This window comes from Bicyclus anynana, chromosome 8, assembly GCF_947172395.1.
Source record: "Bicyclus anynana chromosome 8, ilBicAnyn1.1, whole genome shotgun sequence".
NCBI classification, from domain to species: domain Eukaryota; kingdom Metazoa; phylum Arthropoda; class Insecta; order Lepidoptera; family Nymphalidae; genus Bicyclus; species Bicyclus anynana.
Genome location: NC_069090.1, coordinates 10299794 through 10321560, shown reverse-complemented (window position 1 = coordinate 10321560; position 21767 = coordinate 10299794). Strand labels below are relative to the sequence as shown.

The window sequence follows — 21767 nt, the reverse complement described above, 5'->3', positions numbered from 1 at the left end:
AATCGAACGGCTCTTGTTTAAACACAACCCGCTAACCCGCGTTAATGGGTCTTACCATCAAATCCCCTCTTAATATAAGAAGGGATCGGGAGGCCTAACCCTGTTGTAACTAAAGTGCTGTTCATGGCCAGATGATATTTCTGTTTATAGTTACAATCACCATCTCAATAATGCTTACATGAAATAAAAAAGTAGATAATACTCGTAGGTACCACTGTTTATGGTTACATTCATCATCTCAACACTACTGAAATGAAATAAAAAGAAAGTTATAGAGATATATATTTATTGCAACAATATTGAAAAATATAAATTAGGTAGGCAAATAATATTATAACCTTAATCTGCAAACATAATTTTGGATATTCAGTCAATGTAAGGTGGCATAATTATAAAATTAAAGGATTCCTATTTGCCAAGTCACAAAGAAACCCACTATTTACATTATTCTTTTGTGAGTTTTACAAACTAACTCACGGATCCCTATTAAAGCAGCTTGGTGGGTCTAAGCTTCATATCACCTATACAAAGTGAGGCCCGGCCCTGTTGTAGACCCATCTATCTCCTATTAAAAAGTGAATGCACAATCAGCGACCAAAAAACGTCCCCACTCAATGAGTGCCAAACACAACTTCTTGGCACTCAATTCAAGTAGTTGCATTTGCAAAATCAACTTTAAACTCAATCCTTAAGGTTGAATTTGCTCTGAATTTGGGATTTTATTGAATATTGGACTATTTGCATAAATATAAAGCAAAATTGTCCAGTTTTTAAGTGAAATTTTCTACATGATTGTGCGTTCTTTTATTATAAGAGGTCAATAAGTAAAGTAGAGGTCAAAATAGCTGATAATACATCAAGTGACCAAGCTTTCGTATTTTTTATTCAAGTTAGCCATAGTATCTTCATCCAAAGCAATAGTCTTGCAGCATTCGACGAGTTTCATCAGCGGAGCATACCGCTGCAGAGCGCGGAGGTTGCCTACCACTATTAGCTTGTGTTTGGCGCGCGTCACACTCACGGCTAGACGGCGTTGATCGTTGAGGACTTCCCCATCCTGGTCAACGGAAATACTTCAAATCAAATCATTTATAGCATATTTGCTATATATTTTTTTAAATATGAGCAATGTTCCTGTTCCCCTCCAATCAGTCAGAAAAGACTGTCAGGAGTGGGTACAACTACAATCCAGCGGATGGGCAACGAACACGACCTCTTAATGATGAGTACCTTTACCAAAGTGTTACCTATATCTATCGTCGTCATCAACCCATATTCGGCTCACTGCTGAGCTCGAGTCTCCTCTCAGAATGAGAGGGGTTAGGCCAATAGTCCACCACGCTGGCCCAATGCGGATTGGCAGACTTCACACACGCAGAGAATTAAGGTAATTCTCTGATATGCAGGTTTCCTCACGATGTATTCCTTCACCGATTGAGACACGTGATATTTAATTTCTTAAAATGCACACAACTGAAAAGTTGGAGGTGCATGCCCCGGACCGGATTCGAACCCACACCCTCCGGAATCGGAGGCAGAGGTCATATCCACTGGGCTATCACGGCTCTATATCTATACTTGTAATAAATCTGTGGTCAATTCTGTACATGAAACATATTTCCAAAATAACTATCAGGGGGTGATTAGTGATCGACACTGATGCCAAAAATGCAATCAGTAAAGTCTGTCTGTATGTTCGTTATAGAAACAAAACTACTCAACGGATTATAACGAAACTTGGTACAATTATTCTTCATATTTAGGACAGGTTATAGTGTACTTTTCACCACGCTACGATCAATAGGAACAAAGCAATGAAGTGAAGAAATGTTGGGAAAACGGGAGAAGTTACTCCATTTTTACAGCGATACTACTTTAAGGGTTGGATTAAAGAGGTCTAAGGGCGGACAAAGTCGCGGGCATCCGCTAGTTTATACTGATACAATATTTTTCAAGAATAGATATAAACGCGAAATGCGAATGGACGTTTGTTACTCTTTAACGCCGCAACTACTGAACCGATTTGGCTGAGATTAAAAACGAAGATAGATAATACCCTGGATTAACACATACGAGAACTTTTGTAAAAATTAAGGTTACTGATTATTTTAATTGTAAATCAAAAAGTATTTGAAAACAAAGAATACAATCTTTTACTAATATTTAATACTATTTCGCTCAATTATCTATATTTTTTACTACGAATATATAAAGGAAAAATGCTTTTTAAAACTGGCAATTTTGTATTTTTACATCGACATTTAAAATACAATTTTGTTTTATAAAAATATTACAATTAAGAGATTATTTTTACAAATAAAAATGTGATTCGGTTTTCTAGGCATATAATCTGCCTATATGCAAAAAAACTTTCTTGTTTTACCACTGCAGGCAAGTAGCCTATTCAATTTTGCCTTAGTGGCATGACTTGCTAATCGGCCATATTCAATATACTCCAAAATTATATTGTGTTTTTACAATAGAAAATCTAACTCACCTTCGGTAATCGTTCTTCTTTTTCAGTACGCTTGGTACAAGAGTAAATGATAACACTCTTGTCTCGCCCCTGGAACTGGTCCACAGTGCTCACCTCCACCTCTTTTCCGGATAGAACGCGACGTAATAGCGACACTTGGTCGCGATATGGAGCTATGACGCCTATATCAGAAGGCAGTACGCCACCCTAGATTAAAATTATATTTGTAGCGTCATTAGCATTGAATAAAAATAATTTAGTTGTTTGCACGTCAACTTCCCGCACGCACGATTTCACACCCGCGCAGTCTTTCCCCCTGTCGTCCGCATATCATGGGAGTGTTATCAACGAACTTGCAAGACACACACTCATTACTACATAACTTGTAAACTGTTAACCTCAGAAATTTGTTGTGTGCTCTTCTCGGACCAAGGCACGTTTGGTACCCTCGTAACTTTCATTTAAAGTTTTCGATTAGTTTTTTCTGTTCGGATACTATAAGTGGACTTGTCAACACCTTGAAGTTATGGGAAGTACTCTCGCGCACTGATATAATTATATTTGTATTATTTCTTACCAGTTTTAGTTTTTCAACTAAATATATAACGACGCACGCCTCGTCTCTGTTAGTAAATACTTTCTCTTTGTCACATTTTGCAGAAAGTATTGTGTTTAGGAAAACAGCGGCATTCTCAAACTCTGGACTGCAAGCTGCGATTAGCCAGGGCGATTCTTTTGCACTAGAGATGATTTTCTAAAATAAACATTGGTATATGTATAATAAATAAATAAATAATATATACATAATAAATAAATAAATAAATAAATAATAAATATTATTGCCATTACCCGAAACTTGGCAACTCTGTGAGAGATTGTTAAGGTTGGAAAGAATCAATTCCCGAGGTATTTAGACGACCGAGCGAAACGAGGTCGGCTATAGTCCGAGAAGAAATTGATTCTTTTACCCGTGTTAAACAATATTTTTCATTTCGAATATTAGGAAAATAAAGCTAGTTGTTTATCTAAACAATTTCTTGATACTATATAATTATTGTGTAAGAAATACACTTTTGGAAAACGATTTTATATTCTTCTTTGCTTGCCATTTCATAAAATCATCGTATGTTATTACAAACGCTAACGCTTCATTGGCTCTTTAGAAACTCATATGGCCGCAGCATTTTTTTTTTAATTAGGTAGTTAGTAGTAATTTAATTTTTCATACAAAACAACACTACTTTGCTGCTGCTAAAATGCTGCTTTCTTCCATAGAGAGGGAATAACTCGTACAAATTACTATCCACCGGAACCGGGCCGGAATGAACTTTAAAAATAGAACTGTTGTCAGCTGTGAAGAATTTTATGATAATTAAAAAAAAAATGCTGCTGCTATATAAGTTTCTAAACAGCCAGTGTGAACTCAGTGCAAACTTATTTAATCAGAATAAGCCGCAACAATTACGCAGGAGTTCCATATTTAAAGTTTAGAAAGTCGACATAAATTGAACTTAGTACAGCCAAAGTCAGATTTAAAAATGCACAGTACTGGCCCTCACAAAATGTGCATAAAAATATATAATAAATAACCGCAAAACATTAAGGAAAAGGAAAACATTAATGAGTTTTAATTAACATTAAAAAACTTTTTGCTTGAAAAAGTATATTATAAAATTAATGATTTTTTGACCGAAAAACAATAAAACCGCCTCTCTACTTACCTTATGTTATGTTAAGTTAAGTTAAGTTAAGTTAAGTTTTACTTTGTAGTTACAACACCCTCACAGGGTTCCATTTGTAATAATTATGACCTTTTATTTATGACATGTATTAAATATTATAATGGAAATGTAACGTAAATGAATAAATGAATTGGCTTGAACTTAGTGGATGTTTACAAATTGATAAAGATCGTTCAATAATACCTGAATATCAATTTCAAGTTTCGCCTGCGCGACAGTCTGATTGGCGCACTTGAGGCTGTCGTTGTAGGCGACCGTGTTGGCCACGTTGGCCAGCGGCTGGTTCATGCGGTACTGCAGCCGCAGCGTACAGGTCGCCTCCTTCCGTGCCAGGCGGTGGAACAGACTCTCCTCCATGCCGAGACGCCTATAAAGAGACATAATATTTAAGGTTTTAAGCCCTATATTTTATGTTTTTTGGCGGTACGTCTTTGCCGGTAGGGTGGTAACTAGCCACGGCCGAAGCCTCCCACCAGCCAGACCTGGACAAATTAAGAAAATCACAATCTGCCCAGCCGGGGATCGAACCCAGGACCTCCGTCTTGTAAATACACCGCGTATACCACTGCGCCACGGAGGCCGTCATGTTCTTTTATGATGAAAATAATTAGTTATGGTTGCGACTCGGAATAAAGACCCAGCCTCCATACAAAATTGGGACATATCCTTTATTCATTCTTGTCACACCACGAATCCATCTCAACATACGCTTTACGTTCGCATGCATTCTTCTTCTATCCCTCCCCTACGTTATCAATACTAATATTATAAACCTGAAGAGTTTGTTTGTTTGATTGAACGCGCTAATCTCAGGAACTACTGGTCCGATTTGAAAAATTCTTTCAGTGTTAGATAGCCCATTCATCGAGGAAGGCTATAGGCTATATATTATCCCCGTATTCCTACGGGAACGGGAACCACGCGGGTGAAACCGCGCGGCGTCAGCTAGTTATTCATACAGCACGACAGGTCACACAATCGTTTTGTAGCTACGAGTCTCAGACTAATTAGATAAAGACCTGCCTCGCAAGACATTATTTTTCTGTCAAAGTATATGATCAACGATCTTGTGCGATTATAAACACTGTCTCTATAGAATCGATGTTTCATAGTTTACAATCGTGTCCGTCGGTTAAAAACCTCCGTAAAAATACCTTTTTGTGTAGTTAAATGGTGTAAAAAACGAACAAAAACTGCTAGTTTAGTATAAAACATGTATGAAATCTAAGCTCGTTTTCCTTAGAAAATGGCAGAAAATTTTGTTCGTGAATTTGGGTGCGATACTAGTCCTTATGTATTTAGTCTAAGCTACGAGTAGATATTATAGCTATAAGATTTAAATGCCGAGTTTCTCACCTAGCATTCTTACTTCGGACCACGGGTGGGAGCTGATCTGGGTCTCCCACTAATACGAAACGTTTCGCTGCAAACAAAGGTCTCAAGACCGTGCACTGCAGTACCTATAACAAATTATACTGTTAAATTGCAAAATACGTTAGTTTAAAACCCCACTCGCGACATTGTAATCTGTCGATATATTGTGAACTGAACTGATTACAATTTAACGTGTTATTTTTAGCTATATTATAATCTATCGGTTATCGTATCGGTATCGGTTTACGAATAGCGAGTATTAAATATTTTTTAAAAGAAGACAACCCTAACTAAGCGACAGAAAGAGAGGCAAGTTGTAGTTTGTTTATTGAATATGGTGGAAGGTTACAAGGGTATGAAGGTTAGCCGTGGCTAGTTACCACCCTACCGACAAAGACGTATCTCCAAACAATTTAGTGTTCCGGTACGATATCGTGTACAAACCGAAAGGAATGTGAATTTTCATCTTTCTCCTAACAAGTTAGCCCGCTTCCATCTTAGGTTGCATCATCACTTACCATAATTGTAGTCAAGGGCTAACTTATAAAGAGTAAAAAAAATATATATTTGTAACATTAGGCAATTAGTTACGAGCAAGCTGATTCACACTCTATTGTGTCGTAGTCAGAGTCGCTAATTGTTAAAATGACGTTTTGGAGTGAATCGTCTTTACTTGTGATTTCTTTGACTATACTCAAGAGTGATCCAACCTGTGTAGCCTCGTCCACAACGCATACATCAAATGTAGTGCGAGCCAACATCGGGTGCGCGGCGCCCAGACATGTTACACCCACTACTTCCTGTAAATAAAAACCTATAATTAAATATAAATAAATATATTTGGTCGATACATCATCGCTGTCTAGCCCCGAAGTAAGCGTATCTTGTGTTATGGGTACTCAGATATAGCTGATGAAAATACATATACTCGTATAATAAATAAAATGTATCACACTAATATTATATAGGCGAAAATTTGTGTGTGTGTGTATGTATGTTTGTTCCTTTACGCTGCGGCTACTAAAGCGATTTGGCTGAAATTTGGAATGGAAATATAGCGAACACGGGAACCATGGATTTCCGGGATGGAAATCCATGGTTCCCGTGGGATTTGTGAAAAACTGAATTACACGCGGACGTAGTCGCGGGCGTCCGCTAGTAATAATATTAAACACTCACACTAGATTTTTTTTTAGAAAATATATTACTGAGATGACACAAAACTCACCATAGAGTCGTAGAGATGCGCGAGTTCCTCGGTGGAGTGACACTTTCGCGTTAGGGTATGTTCACAACGGGGAATCAAACTCGAAGCGACGCGGCTGGCTGTTCCGAGGCGCATTATTTTAAGCGATATTGGTAGCCTGTCACACAAAAAATATGTAATGTTAACAGGACGAGTAGCGGTGACAACAATTGTACCATCAGTTGATGCTACTCATGTGGTACAGGAAACATCTTGATCAGATCCCAAGACTTGTGAAACAAGGTACCTTACAGAATGCGTTAACACACACCTTCCCTGCCCGACATGTTCTCTGCCCACAGTAAAGACTTTAAGATCAATTACACTACAAAATTTTATAGCATGAATCACTAATATAACGAGCAGTGTGACAGCATGCACGCTGCTCTTTAGCATGATCCTATAGATGGTCTGGAGATGCAGACAGAGTAAGTCAGTCCAATGCTGCCATTTTTGCTTGATTGCTACCACAGACTGATGTTTGTTCGTAGGCTGTATTCTTTTTAGCTTCTTAATGTCCCTAGCTCTCAACTTAAGTTGAATTTTCGCTATCATAAGTTGGTCTGATTCACAGTCAGTTCCAGGAAGAGTGTGAGAATTTTTTATTAACGATTTCCATTTGGAACCAATCATAATGTAGTCGATTTGATTGCGATAATTGCTATAACGGGAAGTCCACATATACGGTCTTCTAGGGTGACGTTGAAAGAAACTGTTGGATATCACCAAGTTGTTCGCATCAGCTAATTGTATAAGCCTTTCTCCTCTTTCATTGCGCTGTCCCAGTTCGAATTTTTCGAAAGATAAGCTGATTAGCGTGTGCTCCTATTTTTGTATTTAAGTCACCTATCAAAATCAGTTTTTCTCTTTTAAGGTTTTGGCTATGCTATGGTTGCTTCCAGTTCGGTGTTAAAGTTATCTATATCTTCATTCCTACTATTTCTTTCTCTGATACATACTTGGATCACGAGATTCTGTGTTCGACTCCTGGGTAGGGCTTTATGTTTTTCGGAGTATTTTTATCGTTTAAGTATTTTTCAGTGCAACTTCAGCCCAGAGTTGATAAGTTGGTGGTGTAACTCAACTCAACAACTCGCCTTACGTCAGAGAGTATGTTAAGCAGTCGGTCCCGGTCATTATCATTAATATCTGATAGTGATCGTTAATTAATTTTACATCATCACCCTAAGCTGCCAACCATATACACATCTCCTCTTCTATAAGGAGGATGGTCTTAAAAATATGCTGATCTATACTAATAAAGAGGTAAAGTTCGTGTAGTTTTAGGGGATAATATGTGGATCTAATGAATCGTTTTTGAAATTTTTTTTACCAATAGAAGAGCACGTTATTTGTGAATGTCATGGACTATTTTGTCCCCGTATTCTTACAGGAACGGGATCAATGCGGGTGAAACCGCCGGGCGACGGCTAGTAATAAATTAATGAATGAACATGATAGTGTTACCTATTTAGCACAGTGTCGACAGCGGAATGCGTGTGCGCAGTGACGAGCACGCGCAGTTTTAGCGCCACTAGCATTTGTATGAGCACGCTTATCGTTTGGGTTTTACCTAGCGAAATACAATGAGCTTAATGATATTACTAAAAAACAAAACGTATTTATAATATGTAAATTGATATGAATGATGTCTATAGTTAATGAAATAATGCAAGAAACAAAATGATTTAGGTATACTCGTATGAGAAAGTATGCAATAATCTTCTCGAGTCTGCTGTGAAATTGCAACTCCGCACTATGCAGGTATTGTCATGATTTAAGCCTTTGTACACAGCCATTCGCCTCGTGTTCAGAACGGACTCGAAGCTTGACGCACATTAGCTACTCATATACCTAAATAAAATTTGTTCCTTGGCTTTGGTAGTAATAACAACATCAAGGTACAGCTAGGGGCATTAGCAGGGGCGTAGCAGGCGTATCAAAGATACGGGCTACGGGTGTAAGAAAAATTAGTTAAATGTAGGTAATCTACAATCTCTTTTATATCCTGATCAAGCGTGCGCCCAAAAGTCGGCCACTGACATATTTATTATAAGCGAGTATTTTTGTTTAATTTGTGAGAAATCTTTACCCTTCATTTGGGACCCCTAACTAATTTTAATACAGGGCTCCTCAAGTAAGGGGCCCTGTAGTTTGGGCTGATACAGAGGTAGGTACGCCCCTGATAATAGTCGATAACTCGTTTTAGAAGTATATAAAATCTAGAAAAAAAAACAAGATTATCTCCAATATCGATTCAATAACTCACCAGTGCCAGGAAGACCCTTTAATAACACGTAATGTTCGCTGGCCAAAGCTTTGAGCACTGCGCGCTGCTGCTCAATGTTTAGAGAGCGCATCAGTTTCGAGCCCAGCCGACCTACTTCGCGAGGCAACTTAAGCGCAAACTCTGGCGGTGTTTTGTCTATTATCAAACTGGAAATAAAAGAAAGACCCTTTGGGTGTGCCGTAAAACGCTGCGTCATATCATATCGTAATCGTAAAAGCGTTAAATGAAAGCGATAAGTGCATTTTCGACTAAGAGCGTAACCCATAAGTGCGTTGCGTTACGTTTTCCATCTATTTTTAATGACATGCCACATCAAAGGTCCGTTTATATCTACAGACATTTAGCGTGCCAGACACGTGTCGTGGCAGACAAAATAATATGCCTGTAGAGTCCTTTTCGTGAAACCTGAACTAAAATTGACAACGCCTTACACAAATTACAATAAAACCGCTATTACCAAATGACAATGAGCGCCATTAAGACAACAGTGCTGCGTCTGGGGGACTTCTTTCATGAAAAGGACTTTAAGTTTCTCTAGCTACCTGCTGGGCATTGTGAATAGACGGTGTCTGTGGGTGTCTGCCACGCTACTTGTCTGTGATGCACTGTGTCTGTAGATATAAACGGACCTTAAACTGTTGCATCGATGCAGGCGACGTTTCAACTGACGACGGACAGTGCCTATTTGTTTGGTTTGCATTGTTGAGACTGACTCGTGTGCGACTCACGCGTCGTCCTCTTGCGATGCGACGTCGTGCGTCAACACACTAATGAAGCGTCGACATTATACGTACGTTCTAAGCCTCAAGGCGCGGTCGCTGTCTTCCATGAGCACTCCTAAATTGGTCAAGTTCTGAACGGTGGTCGCGAAAGACTCGTACGTGTCCACGTGATACACCGTGTGTTTGTTTTGACGACGACTCAGGTCCCTGAAATGTTATAATATCCGTAATATTACTATACTCTAAGCCGTTGATTCCCAAAGTGGTCCAGGTGGACCAGGGATCTACGGAAGACTCGGCGGGGGTCTACGTTGACGTGATATAAAAATGGGGGTTCACGATTCGTAAGCGGGGGTCCACGAAAACTTATATGGTTTCATACCGAATAAGGAGTTTTCTAAATTGATTCCTTCCATTTGCTGTGATTAGTTAAAAAATTAAAGTTGGCTGAAATAACTTTTTCCCTGGACAATTTAACTTTTTGTCCTCCACTCATAGCACAATTAATTAATTAATTAAGTATTCTTTTTTCTTTCTATTTTCTAGTTCTCATATTTTTTATCTGGTATATTGTAGTGGCTGTTGTTTAAGCTGCAACGAAAAGTTCCATAGGTGTATCTAATCACTTTATTTGTCTTTGTTTTGGATAGAAATTTAGCAGGGGGTCCACCGGAACCAGTTAAATTAGAAAATTGTCTGTGGGAAATAAAATTCTGTTTTTACTAATCCCGCGGGAACCATGGATTTTTAAGGGATAAAAATTGCTATGCTATGCTTATGTTCTGCTCCAAGCTACAATTGATCTCTATACAAAATTTCATCCAAATAGATTCAGCAGTTTAGCCGTGAAAAGGTAATCGACAGATAGACAGACAGACATACTCGTACAGACTTACTTTCGCATTTAGAATATTAGTATTATAGCTTAGCTAGTTCGTTGATGACACTCCCATGATATGCGGGCGACGGGGGGAAAGACTGCGCGGGTGTGGTGCATCAGTCGTGGGGTTTTCATTCATCGCTACACGCACCCCGGCCCGCGCGGACAATCGAGTGTTACGAACTAATTTCATCATCATCATTATTATCAGCCGATGGACGTCCACTGCTGGACATAGGCTTCTTCCATGGACTTCCAAACAAAACGGTCGGCCGCCAGCATCCAGCGGCTTCCTGCAGTGCGCTCGATGTCTTCGGTCCACCTAGTGCGGGGTCGCCATTCCAGCACTTTGGGACCCCAACGCTCATCGGCTCTTCGAACTATGTGGCCTGCCCATTGCCACTTGAGCTTTTTTGCCACTATCTGGCCTGCTCATTGCCACTTCAGCGTCTATTGAACGAATTTGCCAAGCTAATTTCTCACCTCTCCAAAAGTATATGCAATTCACTGGCGTTTGAAACTGCGACGACTCCCGCGGCTACCCACGGCCGCTTGTCTATGCTCACTATAGAGAACTCGCCTTCTTGCGGGCCCTTTGTGGACTTATCGCTTATTTCATGTTCTTAAAAGTGAATAGTTATATTAATAACATCATTTACCTATGTTACCAGTTTCACTACCTTCTAAGGGTTCATTTATACGAGCAGTAACTGCTACCGACGACTGCAGTCGATTGCCATCGCGACGTCGCCGACTGCAGTCGACTGCAGTCGTCGGTAGCAGTTGCTGGTCGTGTAAATGAACACTAATAAGTGCATGATAGCTTATTCACGTTTTGTCTTTGCCATTTGACATTAAGTAAGAAAGTGACAAAACGTACAGACTATCCGCAACATATAGGTAACAGTGGTTTTATCATTTTACACATTTTTAACCCCCGACGCAAAAAGAGGTCTGTCAGGTCAGATGTCTGTCTGTCAGCCTGTTTGTGGCAGCACCATAGTTCCCGGACGGATGAAGCGATTTCAATTTAGTTTTTTTTTTGTATGAAAGGTGACTTCGGGCGGGTTCTTAGATATGTTTGATGAAAATCGGTTGAGCCGTTTAAACGTTCTAGGGGTTGAAAGTGAGGAAGAATAACCGAGTGGCGAATATACTAAAGTGGGGTCTCAAATGTAAGCGCACTGAAAGAGAATATTGATGACTTGATCGAGAGTGTAATTAATAATTTCATGACTTTCGGGGATTTTTCAAAATTTTTAATTTTATAGTATTAATAGTGATATTCGTAATGAGCTCGTATGGAGAAATACTACCGTTTTGCTAAACAGCATTGCTGTGTAGTAGCATAACAATGGGAGGTGGGCAAGCGCCGAGTTTGTCAATAGAAAAAGAAAAAAAAAAATTGTATATCCAAATGTGCAGGCTTCATGAAACTCATAAGACAAAATAGAGCACAAAAATGTGGTATAATTTTTGTACTTAAACACAGATTTAAGAATAATAGGCAGATAGAGCGCACGGGACACGTAAATGATGCACCAATTCCAAAAATAAATTCAAAAATTAGTACATTCTCGAATCAGTACGACACAAAGCGTCGCATCGGTAGTTTTCAATATTATTCAAGAAAAATGTCGTCATATGTTTTTAAATATTTTAAAAACTGGTCAAAAAAACTATACAAATAAGATGAGAGTAGTTTTTTATTGATAGTTATTGATTTATGATATTAAATTACGTGATTGTTGTTAGTGAAATACAAATTGTGATAAAAGTTAAATATTTACCTGTATTTTTCTGAAAAATATGTAAAAATCTGTCACCCGAACTCGTAACAGATTTCAATTTTAAATTTGTTACGCACACTCCACGTTTGGCGCTGAAAAATAAATGGTGTATACTATATTTGTTACGCACACTTCGAGTGAACTGAAAAGGATTACTGAGTGGTTTATTTGTTGAAGCAAGTACCTAGTATACATATTTAAATGTATATGTTAAGGTAAATAGAAGCAAGTTTTAGATTTATAATATAGTGTTAAGCTATCGAAGTAGGTTGCACCTGAAAGGCTAATTTAAAGTTAAGATAACAAATAAATAAAATAAAAACCTTCCAAATAGATAAATAAAATTTATGCTACTTACCGTTTGTCAGTACTCTCCGTCCACAAGGCGTGTAAAGGCGACATAACCGTCTGTCCATTTTCCTCGAGCCTCAACAGACTGGTCCAGTGCAGGAAGTACTTCACGTGTTGCGCGGTCAAATGACCCAACGCCTCGTCGCGCAGTTTAGACAGCGGATGCGACTCTGTCACTGTGGGTCCGTCTGTGTGCCTGGTAAGACAAAGTTACAAAGGTGAATTCAACAGACTGGTCCAGTGCAGGAAGTACTTCACATGTTGCGCGATCTAATGACCCAACGCCTCGTCGCGCAGTTTGGACAGCGGATGCGACTCTGTCACTGTCGGTCCGTCTGTATACCTGGTAAGACAAAGTTACAAAGGTGAATTCAACAGACTGGTCCAGTACAGGACTGGTCCAGTACTTCACGTGTTGCGAGGTCAAACGACCCAACGCCTCGTCGCGCAATTTAGAGAGCGGATGCGACTCTGTCACTGTGGGCCCGTCTGTGTGCCTGGTAAGACAAAGTTACAAATTAAAATCAATATTTTAGGAGTTTACTCCTTAAGAATCAATTTTTCATATATAGCCCCCGCGGGTATGAAAGAAATATGGGCAGTAAAATTCGATGAACGAATGACAGCGTTACGTTTTATATGCGTAACTTTTTCTGTGCACGCTGTTGGCGGGCGCGCACGCCGCGTACTGCTGCTCCTCGATAGCGCACCTTTCATTTTTCAGTCGTCAGTGTTGAGGCGTACATGGTGTATGCTGCGCAACAACATACACCTATTTAGACGGTCGATCTGAAAGGGTAAACTCCATTCGTGCGTCGGAGCTGACACACACTTTTTTTATCCCAATCCACCTTTCGGCCACATCTACACCTACTTACTATCAGGTGAGATCGTAGTCAAGCGTGAGCTTATTCCATAAAAAAAAGAAAAAAGTTGTTAACTAGCGAACGCCAGTGAAGATAAAATTGGTACAGGTGTCCTTAAAGGTAGCCAACGCACTTTTGTAATTTATAACAAAGGAATATTCATGCATGTCTTTGTTATAAAGTTAAAGGCAGACTTTCCGATAAAAACTCTTAAGATTTTTGACTTTATCCTACACTTCCATTTTTTTTAAAGAATATTTGTCAATATCGTTTTAAATACCAACTAATCCAGCGTCCAGCGGGGCGGGGATCGAACCACCACCTCTCGGAGATGAGTCCAGCCCCTCCACCATTAAGCTATTGAGGCTTCGATCAATCAGTTGTCATACGTCAATCATGATAAATAAAATCAAACACAAAAAGATTTCCACATTTCCAACCAGTTTCCAAAAGCTCCTGAGATTAGCGCGTTCAATCAAACAAAGAAACTCTACAGCTTTACAATATTAAATATTTTACTAACCACAAATGCAAGGAGCAGAGCGTAAGGTATGGACATTTAGAACAGGCGTTGTGATGATGCACTGGATCCGGCATGCTTTGTTGCAGCAGTCTCGACGCGTCCTCTATATCTACTAGATCATCTGCAAAACAAGAATTTCATTAATTTTATCATCAAATTAGTAAAAGTTCAAGTAATTTGATAATCAAGTCTATCGAGGATAAAGATGTGGTGACATTTGGAGATGTGTGAAAATAGGTTATAATAATATCAGTTTTGATTGTCATTTTATTCTTTACAAGTTAGCCCTTGACTGCAATCTCACATGATGGTAAGTGATGATTGATGATGCAATCTAAGATGGAAGCGGGCTAATTTGTTAGGAGGAGGATAAAAATCCCTTTCTGATTCTACCCGACAACGTACTGGAACTTTTAATCACTTGGCGGTACGTCTTTGCCGGTAGGGTGATAACTAGCCTCCCACCAGCCAGGCCAATTAAGACAATCTCAGTTTGGGATCCAATCCAGGATCTACGTCTTATCTTACACGGAGGCAGTCAGAAGTAAAAACATACGTTAACGTTAAATCAGAATTAAGGAACTCCGTAATTTACATCACGCAATAAATAGTCCCCCCTGATACCCGCCCATTCAATTTATAGACTTATTTATTTTGAATAAAATTCTGTATTTATAGTTATTTTAACAGTACATAAATCAGGTCTGAAATGAACCATTGTTATCGCCGCATAGCTATAACATGCGGTACGGACCGCTTCAGTGCGCTCGTGGCGTTCGAGCCGTCCACATCTCTTGTTGTGTAATTCTTTATGGCTTACTTGGGATAGGCGGGGAGAGTGACTTGAGTGAAAAAGGGGAGTGTTTGATATCAGTCAAAGGTACCTTTAACCCTACTCACATCGTTCACAAGTACGTGACTCCACTCAAGGTCATTCTAGGGTCTTATTTTGGTTACAGTTTGATTTGGTAATTAAGTTGTCCTGACAAGTGTTGTGAAACATAACCTTAGTTCGACATTAGTTTTCTTATATTTGTAATCACCTTTTAAGTCCTATAATACCATTACGTTTACTTTGAAGTTACCGTCATTAATACTCCGCGGTCCCGTCGCCAAGTGTTGTACCAGGTCATTCCGCAACATCATCAGATCCCGTCTCTCGGGGTACCCGCAGCTCACCTCGCGTACGTCTATGCGTTCCCTGAATATATTGCAAATACATGTACGCTATTAAAGTAAAGATTTTGGAACTTTTTAGTAACAACAAAGTTATCCTATTTTAATATCCAGCAAAAGATTGTTTAATATAAATACAAAATTAGTAAAATATACACATTTTTATTGACAGAATTTCGAATATAACTTTATGATCAAATTAATACACAAAGCGTTGCGTTTTACATTTTGTTCACTTTAGAAACATTTCCATAAACGCGACCACTCTTCAGTTCAGTTCAGTTGACTCACTTTAGGTACAGCAGCAAGCCTCGCTGCAGCGCAGTGGCGGGGTCCTGCTGCTGCTGCAGGCTGAGCATCATGCCGTACAGCACGAGCTGCCCGCTGTGCTCGGCCGACACCGACGCGCGACCACTCTTCAGTTCAGTTCAGTTGACTCACTTTAGGTACAGCAGCAAGCCTCGCTGCAGCGCAGTGGCGGGGTCCTGCTGCTGCTGCAGGCTGAGCATCATGCCGTACAGCACGAGCTGCCCGCGGTGCTCGGCCGACACCGACGCGCGACCACTCTTCAGTTCAGTTCAGTTGACTCACTTTAGGTACAGCAGCAAGCCTCGCTGCAGCGCAGTGGCGGGGTCCTGCTGCTGCTGCAGGCTGAGCATCATGCCGTACAGCACGAGCTGCCCGCGGTGCTCGGCCGACACCGACGCGCGACCACTCTTCAGTTCAGTTCAGTTGACTCACTTTAGGTACAGCAGCAAGCCTCGCTGCAGCGCAGTGGCGGGGTCCTGCTGCTGCTGCAGGCTGAGCATCATGCCGTACAGCACGAGCTGCCCGCGGTGCTCGGCCGACACCGACGCGCGACCACTCTTCAGCTCTAGTGGCACTATTGCCGTTTTAGTATCTATTGAATAGAAGTATATATAAAAGTTATTTTTCGCTAGTTCTTGTTATTAAAAACCAGAGGACGTAAATGCTCTGCCACAGAGGAAGCGCCTTTGGAGTTGGAGTAAAACGTGACGGATTTTTGTCGGCTTTGAATGATAGGATTGAAAATTAAACACATTTGTAACCAACGTTGGTGCTGCCCAAGCGGTTTTTTTAAAACCTTTAGAGGAAAAAGGCTCATTGTAATCAGTATAGTTTATTTATATAGGAGACTACCTATTTCATATTTAGGAAAGCAATGCATTATTGCACTGACGTTATTAAAAATCCAATGTGGCAGAGTCCAGGGCCTGTAGCCATGTGGCACGGCGATTTTCTTTCTACAAACACTAACGCTTAGAAAACTAACTGTATGGGTATGACAGATCCGATCGACAACTTGATCACGTGATCTCTCGATAGTGAATGTAATTCTCATACATTTTTTTGATTTTCGAAGTGTTAGCGTTTGTAAAAAGAGAATCGACGTGCCACAGGGCTACAAGCCCAGATTTTATATAGATGTCAGAAATTCAAACTTCTTAAAATTAAAATTTTTTTCTTACCTCCACATTCATGTAAAGAGACTTGTAAAGTAGCATCAATCTTTCCTTTTAAACCCAGTTGTGGACAGCATAGATTTTCTTCAATGTCCAATACTTTATCAATTTTTCCATTCCAATTTCGTTTCACACTTTGCTAAAACAAATATTGTCTAATTTTAGTAATATAACATTAAATTAATGTTTCCCGAATATACTATTGCAGTGCACACCATAGATGCAAAAATGCCCTGCCTACCATGGAATTCTTTACGAACCTGTATTGTGATGGGAATTTTCCATTTTGTATAGTGCATACCATAGTTATAAACCCTGTGCAAGCGATGTGAACACATGCTCATAACACCAATATTTTGGTTCAGGGGTTAAAAGTATAAATAACCTTGTTAAAACTATAAATAATGCGGTGTAGATATCTCGAATGGGCCAAGACATGGATTTTGGGAAAAGAGGGTGCATACCATAGTTATAAACCCTGTGCAAGCGATGTGAACACATGCTCATAACACCAATATTTTGGTTCAGGGGTTAAAAGTACAAATAACCTTGTTAAAAGTATAAATAATGTGGTGTAGATATCTCGGATGGGACAGGACATGGATTTTTGGAAAAAAGGTTGTGGAGGTAATCTCTGGATCTATTGAATTGATTTTGAAAATTCTTTTATCAATAGAAAGCCACGATATTTCTGTGTGTCATAGACTATATGTTAACCCTGTATTTCCCACAGGAACGGGAAATTCGCGGGTGAAGACGCAGGGAAGTCAGCTAATCTATACTTAATATAAAGAACTATACTTAAAATAAAGAGGTAAAGTTTGTGGTATTGTATGGGGTAATCTCTGGATCTACAGAATCAATTTTGAAAATTCTTTTACCTATAGAAAGCCACGTTAAACTATATTTTATCCCAGTATTCCCACGGAAACGGGAGCTACGTGTGTGAAACCGTGTTGTTTTGTTATTGTATTTTAGATGTCTGTTGGTACAAAATAGAGAGAGATCGTATGGGTACATCACGAGGGCACGTAAGGAACCATTCCGTATCCATACTACCATACTCACAGATGTCGTATAGTAACAAGAATACTCACAGATGTTTTCCCACATGAAACTACGTATGTCTGCATAAAGTCAGCGAGAGGTTGTATATACATCTGCATATTGGAGCGCGCCTCTGTCTCTGATATACCCGCGTCGTACAACATTTGCATTGACTCGTGTATTAATTTATCGGCTACTGAATCCAATTCGCGTGTGGTTGCCATGTTCTGCGTGAGGGCCTTTTGTACTAACTCGTGAATTAGAATTCCTATGGTCATCTGAAAACAAACGCTTATCTCATATGAGTATGGCAATAGGAATAGGTCTACCTTTATCAATTAAAGTATTGTATAATTTCGACTCTAGCCTGCTCTGAAAATGGTTGGCACAGAACACCAAAACAGTTATGTGCAAGGCAATTTTACCTGTGTAGATCACCATGTTACATCTTCAGAACAGACTAGTTGTCTGACGTCTCTAGTTAAGCATCCAAAACATGAAGACAACAAAAAAATACAAAATTTTGTACCGCGCTATTAGCCGAATCGATCCCCCGCCACCGTTCCTGTAGCACAGCTTTCCGTTTGCAGAAGACACCGGCGACCACGCTCGTGCTGGACACCAAGTGGTCAGGCCTCAGAGCCAGCAGACCAGCGGAGTTATTCACCGTGTAGCAGCCTGTGACGTCACGCTGGGCCAGCACACCTACCGTTTCACCGACTTCCAATGGTGTGTTTAACCTGGGGAAAAAGGTAGACATTTGTATTCAAGCATACTAATTATGAATTTCTTTTGAAGCCTTATTCTCTCAGTAGACTATGCTCAGAGTGTCATCTCGCATTCTAATGTTTTTTAAATATATAAGCCATATCTTTTTTTATATTCCACTACTTGGAGGGGAACTAAGTAGGAAACTAAGTAGGGAACTATGTAGAGAACTATCTAGGGAAGTAAGTAGTCGGAAAAGACTGTTGTAGAATTGATACAACAATGGACCAGACAGCGGGCGGGGGTCCAATCACCATTTCTCATGATGAGTCCAGCCCCTTTACCACTGAGCTATTGAGTCTTTAAAAAGTTTGTTTTGTTTGATTTATTACCTGAACCATGAAGATATTGTTCCATGCTTGGTAAAAGCTGTCAAAAGTAATGAGATTATTACCAATCCTACATATCCCCTCTATATAGGTAGAGTAAAATATGCTGATAATGACTAACTTTATATTTAAATTTATTCTTAAATAGGCAAATTGTATTAACTAGACTCCGCGCCACGAAAGAAGTCCCGTGGCTAAAACCTGAGCTAGAATTGACAATTCCTGATACAAATGACAATAAGACCACCATTACCAAATGACAATGAGTGCCGCGTCTACGGGACTTGTTTCGTGGCGCGGACTTTGTCTCATAATAGGGAACACTTTTTTTTTCACACTTACCAAATACCCTCAACAAAACATGTACCAACATTGTTCTTGTCATTTTTAAGTTTCAACTCAAGTTTGTGATTGTGTCTCTCCATTGAGATTACTTCACATCTCTGCATCACCCTTAAATCCAAGTCTTCTTTGATGTCCTAAATGAAAAAAAAAATATGGAATTTTTGAGCCTAAACTCAACATCAACTTCTTCTTTTTCTTTCATCAACTTATAAAACAAACAAAATATTACTGTATTTTTAACCAACTTCAAAAAAAGAAGGAGGTTCTCAATTTGACACATAATGTTTGTTACCTCATAACTTTGTCATTTACAAACCAATTTCGAAAATTCTTTTTTTGTTTGAAAAAATATACTTTATTTAATATTTTAGCAATACATGGATACAAAATGTGGGTGCAAGGTCCATTGTGTGGCAGAGCCACCATAGGCTATAGTTTATTATCCCTGCATTCCCACAGAAATGGGAAATATACAGGTGTATCCGCAGAGTTTTGCTACTATTAAATAAAATTGTTAGAAAAAAGAAAATATTTGTACAAAAAATAAATTATTAAGTACATTAGAAGACACATTAAACAAGTACACTTGAATGATTACCTCTTTAGCTTCAAATTCCCAATCATCAAACATCTCATCACTATTTTCAAAACATTCAATTGCATTCGATGTGGACCCATTCTTTGATGGTGACTGATTGACACAGTTATGACTTGTTAAAGTTTTAGATTTTGGTGATACACTTATAGCTGCTGGAAATTAAAAGAAAATATTTAACTAAATCTGTGAAAGTTATCTAATAAAATCTGGCATATTTGGGCTTGAAGTGATCTTATAAAACCCTCTCAGACACCAGAGACAAGTGCATCTTCAGAGGATTCAATATTTAATTACATTACAAAATAACAAAACAGTCAATATCAAGCACTAACTTACTACTTACATAGAGTAACTATAATTAAATAGAAATAGGTACAAGAAGTCAATAAATAGTAGTACTTATTACATGTTAAACAAAGCAGAAGTCAAAGAAGAATAGCCAATTGAGTTCTGATCACTGAACTATAGCTTGGCAAATTTGTTCATAACACTCCCGATGGTCCACAAGTGGGATGGGAGTGCCATCAACAAAACTTGCCAAGCTATAGCAAAAGCTTTTAATACAGTATTAAATATGTGTTTATATGAGTAGTCTTTATTTCATTTTAAAAAATATAGGTATGCAACACAATATTTCTGGTGTCTTCCTATGTCCAGCAGTGGACGTCCACCGGCTGTTGATAATGATGAACACAACATTAATACAAGCACCTCTAAGACAATGTCTGTATGAGAAGTGACTTTTTAAAATTACAAGATAAAAATTTAAAAGTATAACTTACCTTTTAAGAATTTCTTAGGTGATTTATATTGGACGCCATTAGGAGAAATTGTTACATTATCACATTCAACCATTTCCAACTCTTTTTCATATTTTTCAATGCAACAGTTCTCTTTTTCATTTGAATTACTATTCTGTTTGATAGGACTACATGATAATTTTGATACATTATCTTCTTTACTGTGATTTATTGCACATGATGGTTTATCCTGTTCACTTTTAGAGTTTGATAATCTATTACCTTTATCAATGAACAATTTTTTCGTAACACTTTCCTTTGAAGGTGAAACATGTGCATTTTTCAAATTCATATTATTCTGTATAAAATTATTACCGTAATTATTGTCTATTTTAAGCTTTTTCAATGAACTATCACATTGTGTTTGGTTTTTTTCAATACTGTTTTGTTTTATCTTTATAGGAGAATCGGCCTTCCTCTTTAGCGAGTTATTTACAACTTTTGTTTTTTCATGTTTGACTGGGGAGATCTTTTCTTGACTTGGCGGCACAGTTCTGAAAAACTGCGTGATAGCTTGTTGATTCTTTGCTTGACTGTTCAGAGTCTATAAAATAAGTATTAAATAAAACATACCAAATAATGTAGTTCAAAATGAGAAAGCTTTTTATGATTCAATACATGATAAAAACACATAATTTGCGTACCTTTTTTAAACTCAGGGCTTTAGGCATTTTTATTAAAAACTTATTAAGAAACTGAATATATTATTTTACATAATTTATTAATATCAAAAGCAAATTTTTTCTTAGAACCTTCAAGATATTATTTCCCGCCGTCCCGCGATTTAATCTAAATTCTAAAATAATTGTCTATGATAACTGACATTTGACACATCTACGACCTAAGAAAAATAATTAATATCATTCTCCATAAACGCCTACGACGTACTTTGTGCTATTGACACTTCCTTTAACACAAATGCATCCAATGGACGAAGAAAAATGATCTCGTAGACAGAGA

The 21767-nt window shown here is 38.6% G+C and overlaps 1 protein-coding gene across 1 annotated transcript; it reads right to left on the bottom strand.

Moving 5' to 3' along the window:
* Nucleotides 1-319: 319 nt before the first annotated feature.
* Nucleotides 320-21620, bottom strand: LOC112049993 (DNA replication ATP-dependent helicase/nuclease DNA2). The gene is made up of 23 exons (XM_052883224.1): nucleotides 21452-21620; nucleotides 20790-21351; nucleotides 20008-20159; nucleotides 19407-19543; nucleotides 18497-18707; nucleotides 18018-18245; nucleotides 16927-17059; nucleotides 16178-16337; nucleotides 15346-15461; nucleotides 14261-14381; nucleotides 12879-13067; nucleotides 12521-12612; nucleotides 11214-11352; nucleotides 9923-10057; nucleotides 9108-9274; nucleotides 8306-8411; nucleotides 6821-6956; nucleotides 6303-6392; nucleotides 5575-5678; nucleotides 4402-4585; nucleotides 3054-3230; nucleotides 2498-2683; nucleotides 320-1057 (listed from the first exon to the last, which is right to left on the bottom strand). Exons 1-23 carry the CDS (start codon nucleotides 21476-21478, stop codon nucleotides 857-859), a joined length of 3753 nt encoding a protein of 1250 aa, XP_052739184.1. The 5' UTR covers nucleotides 21479-21620; the 3' UTR covers nucleotides 320-856.
* Between the last annotated feature and the right edge of the window lie 147 nt (nucleotides 21621-21767).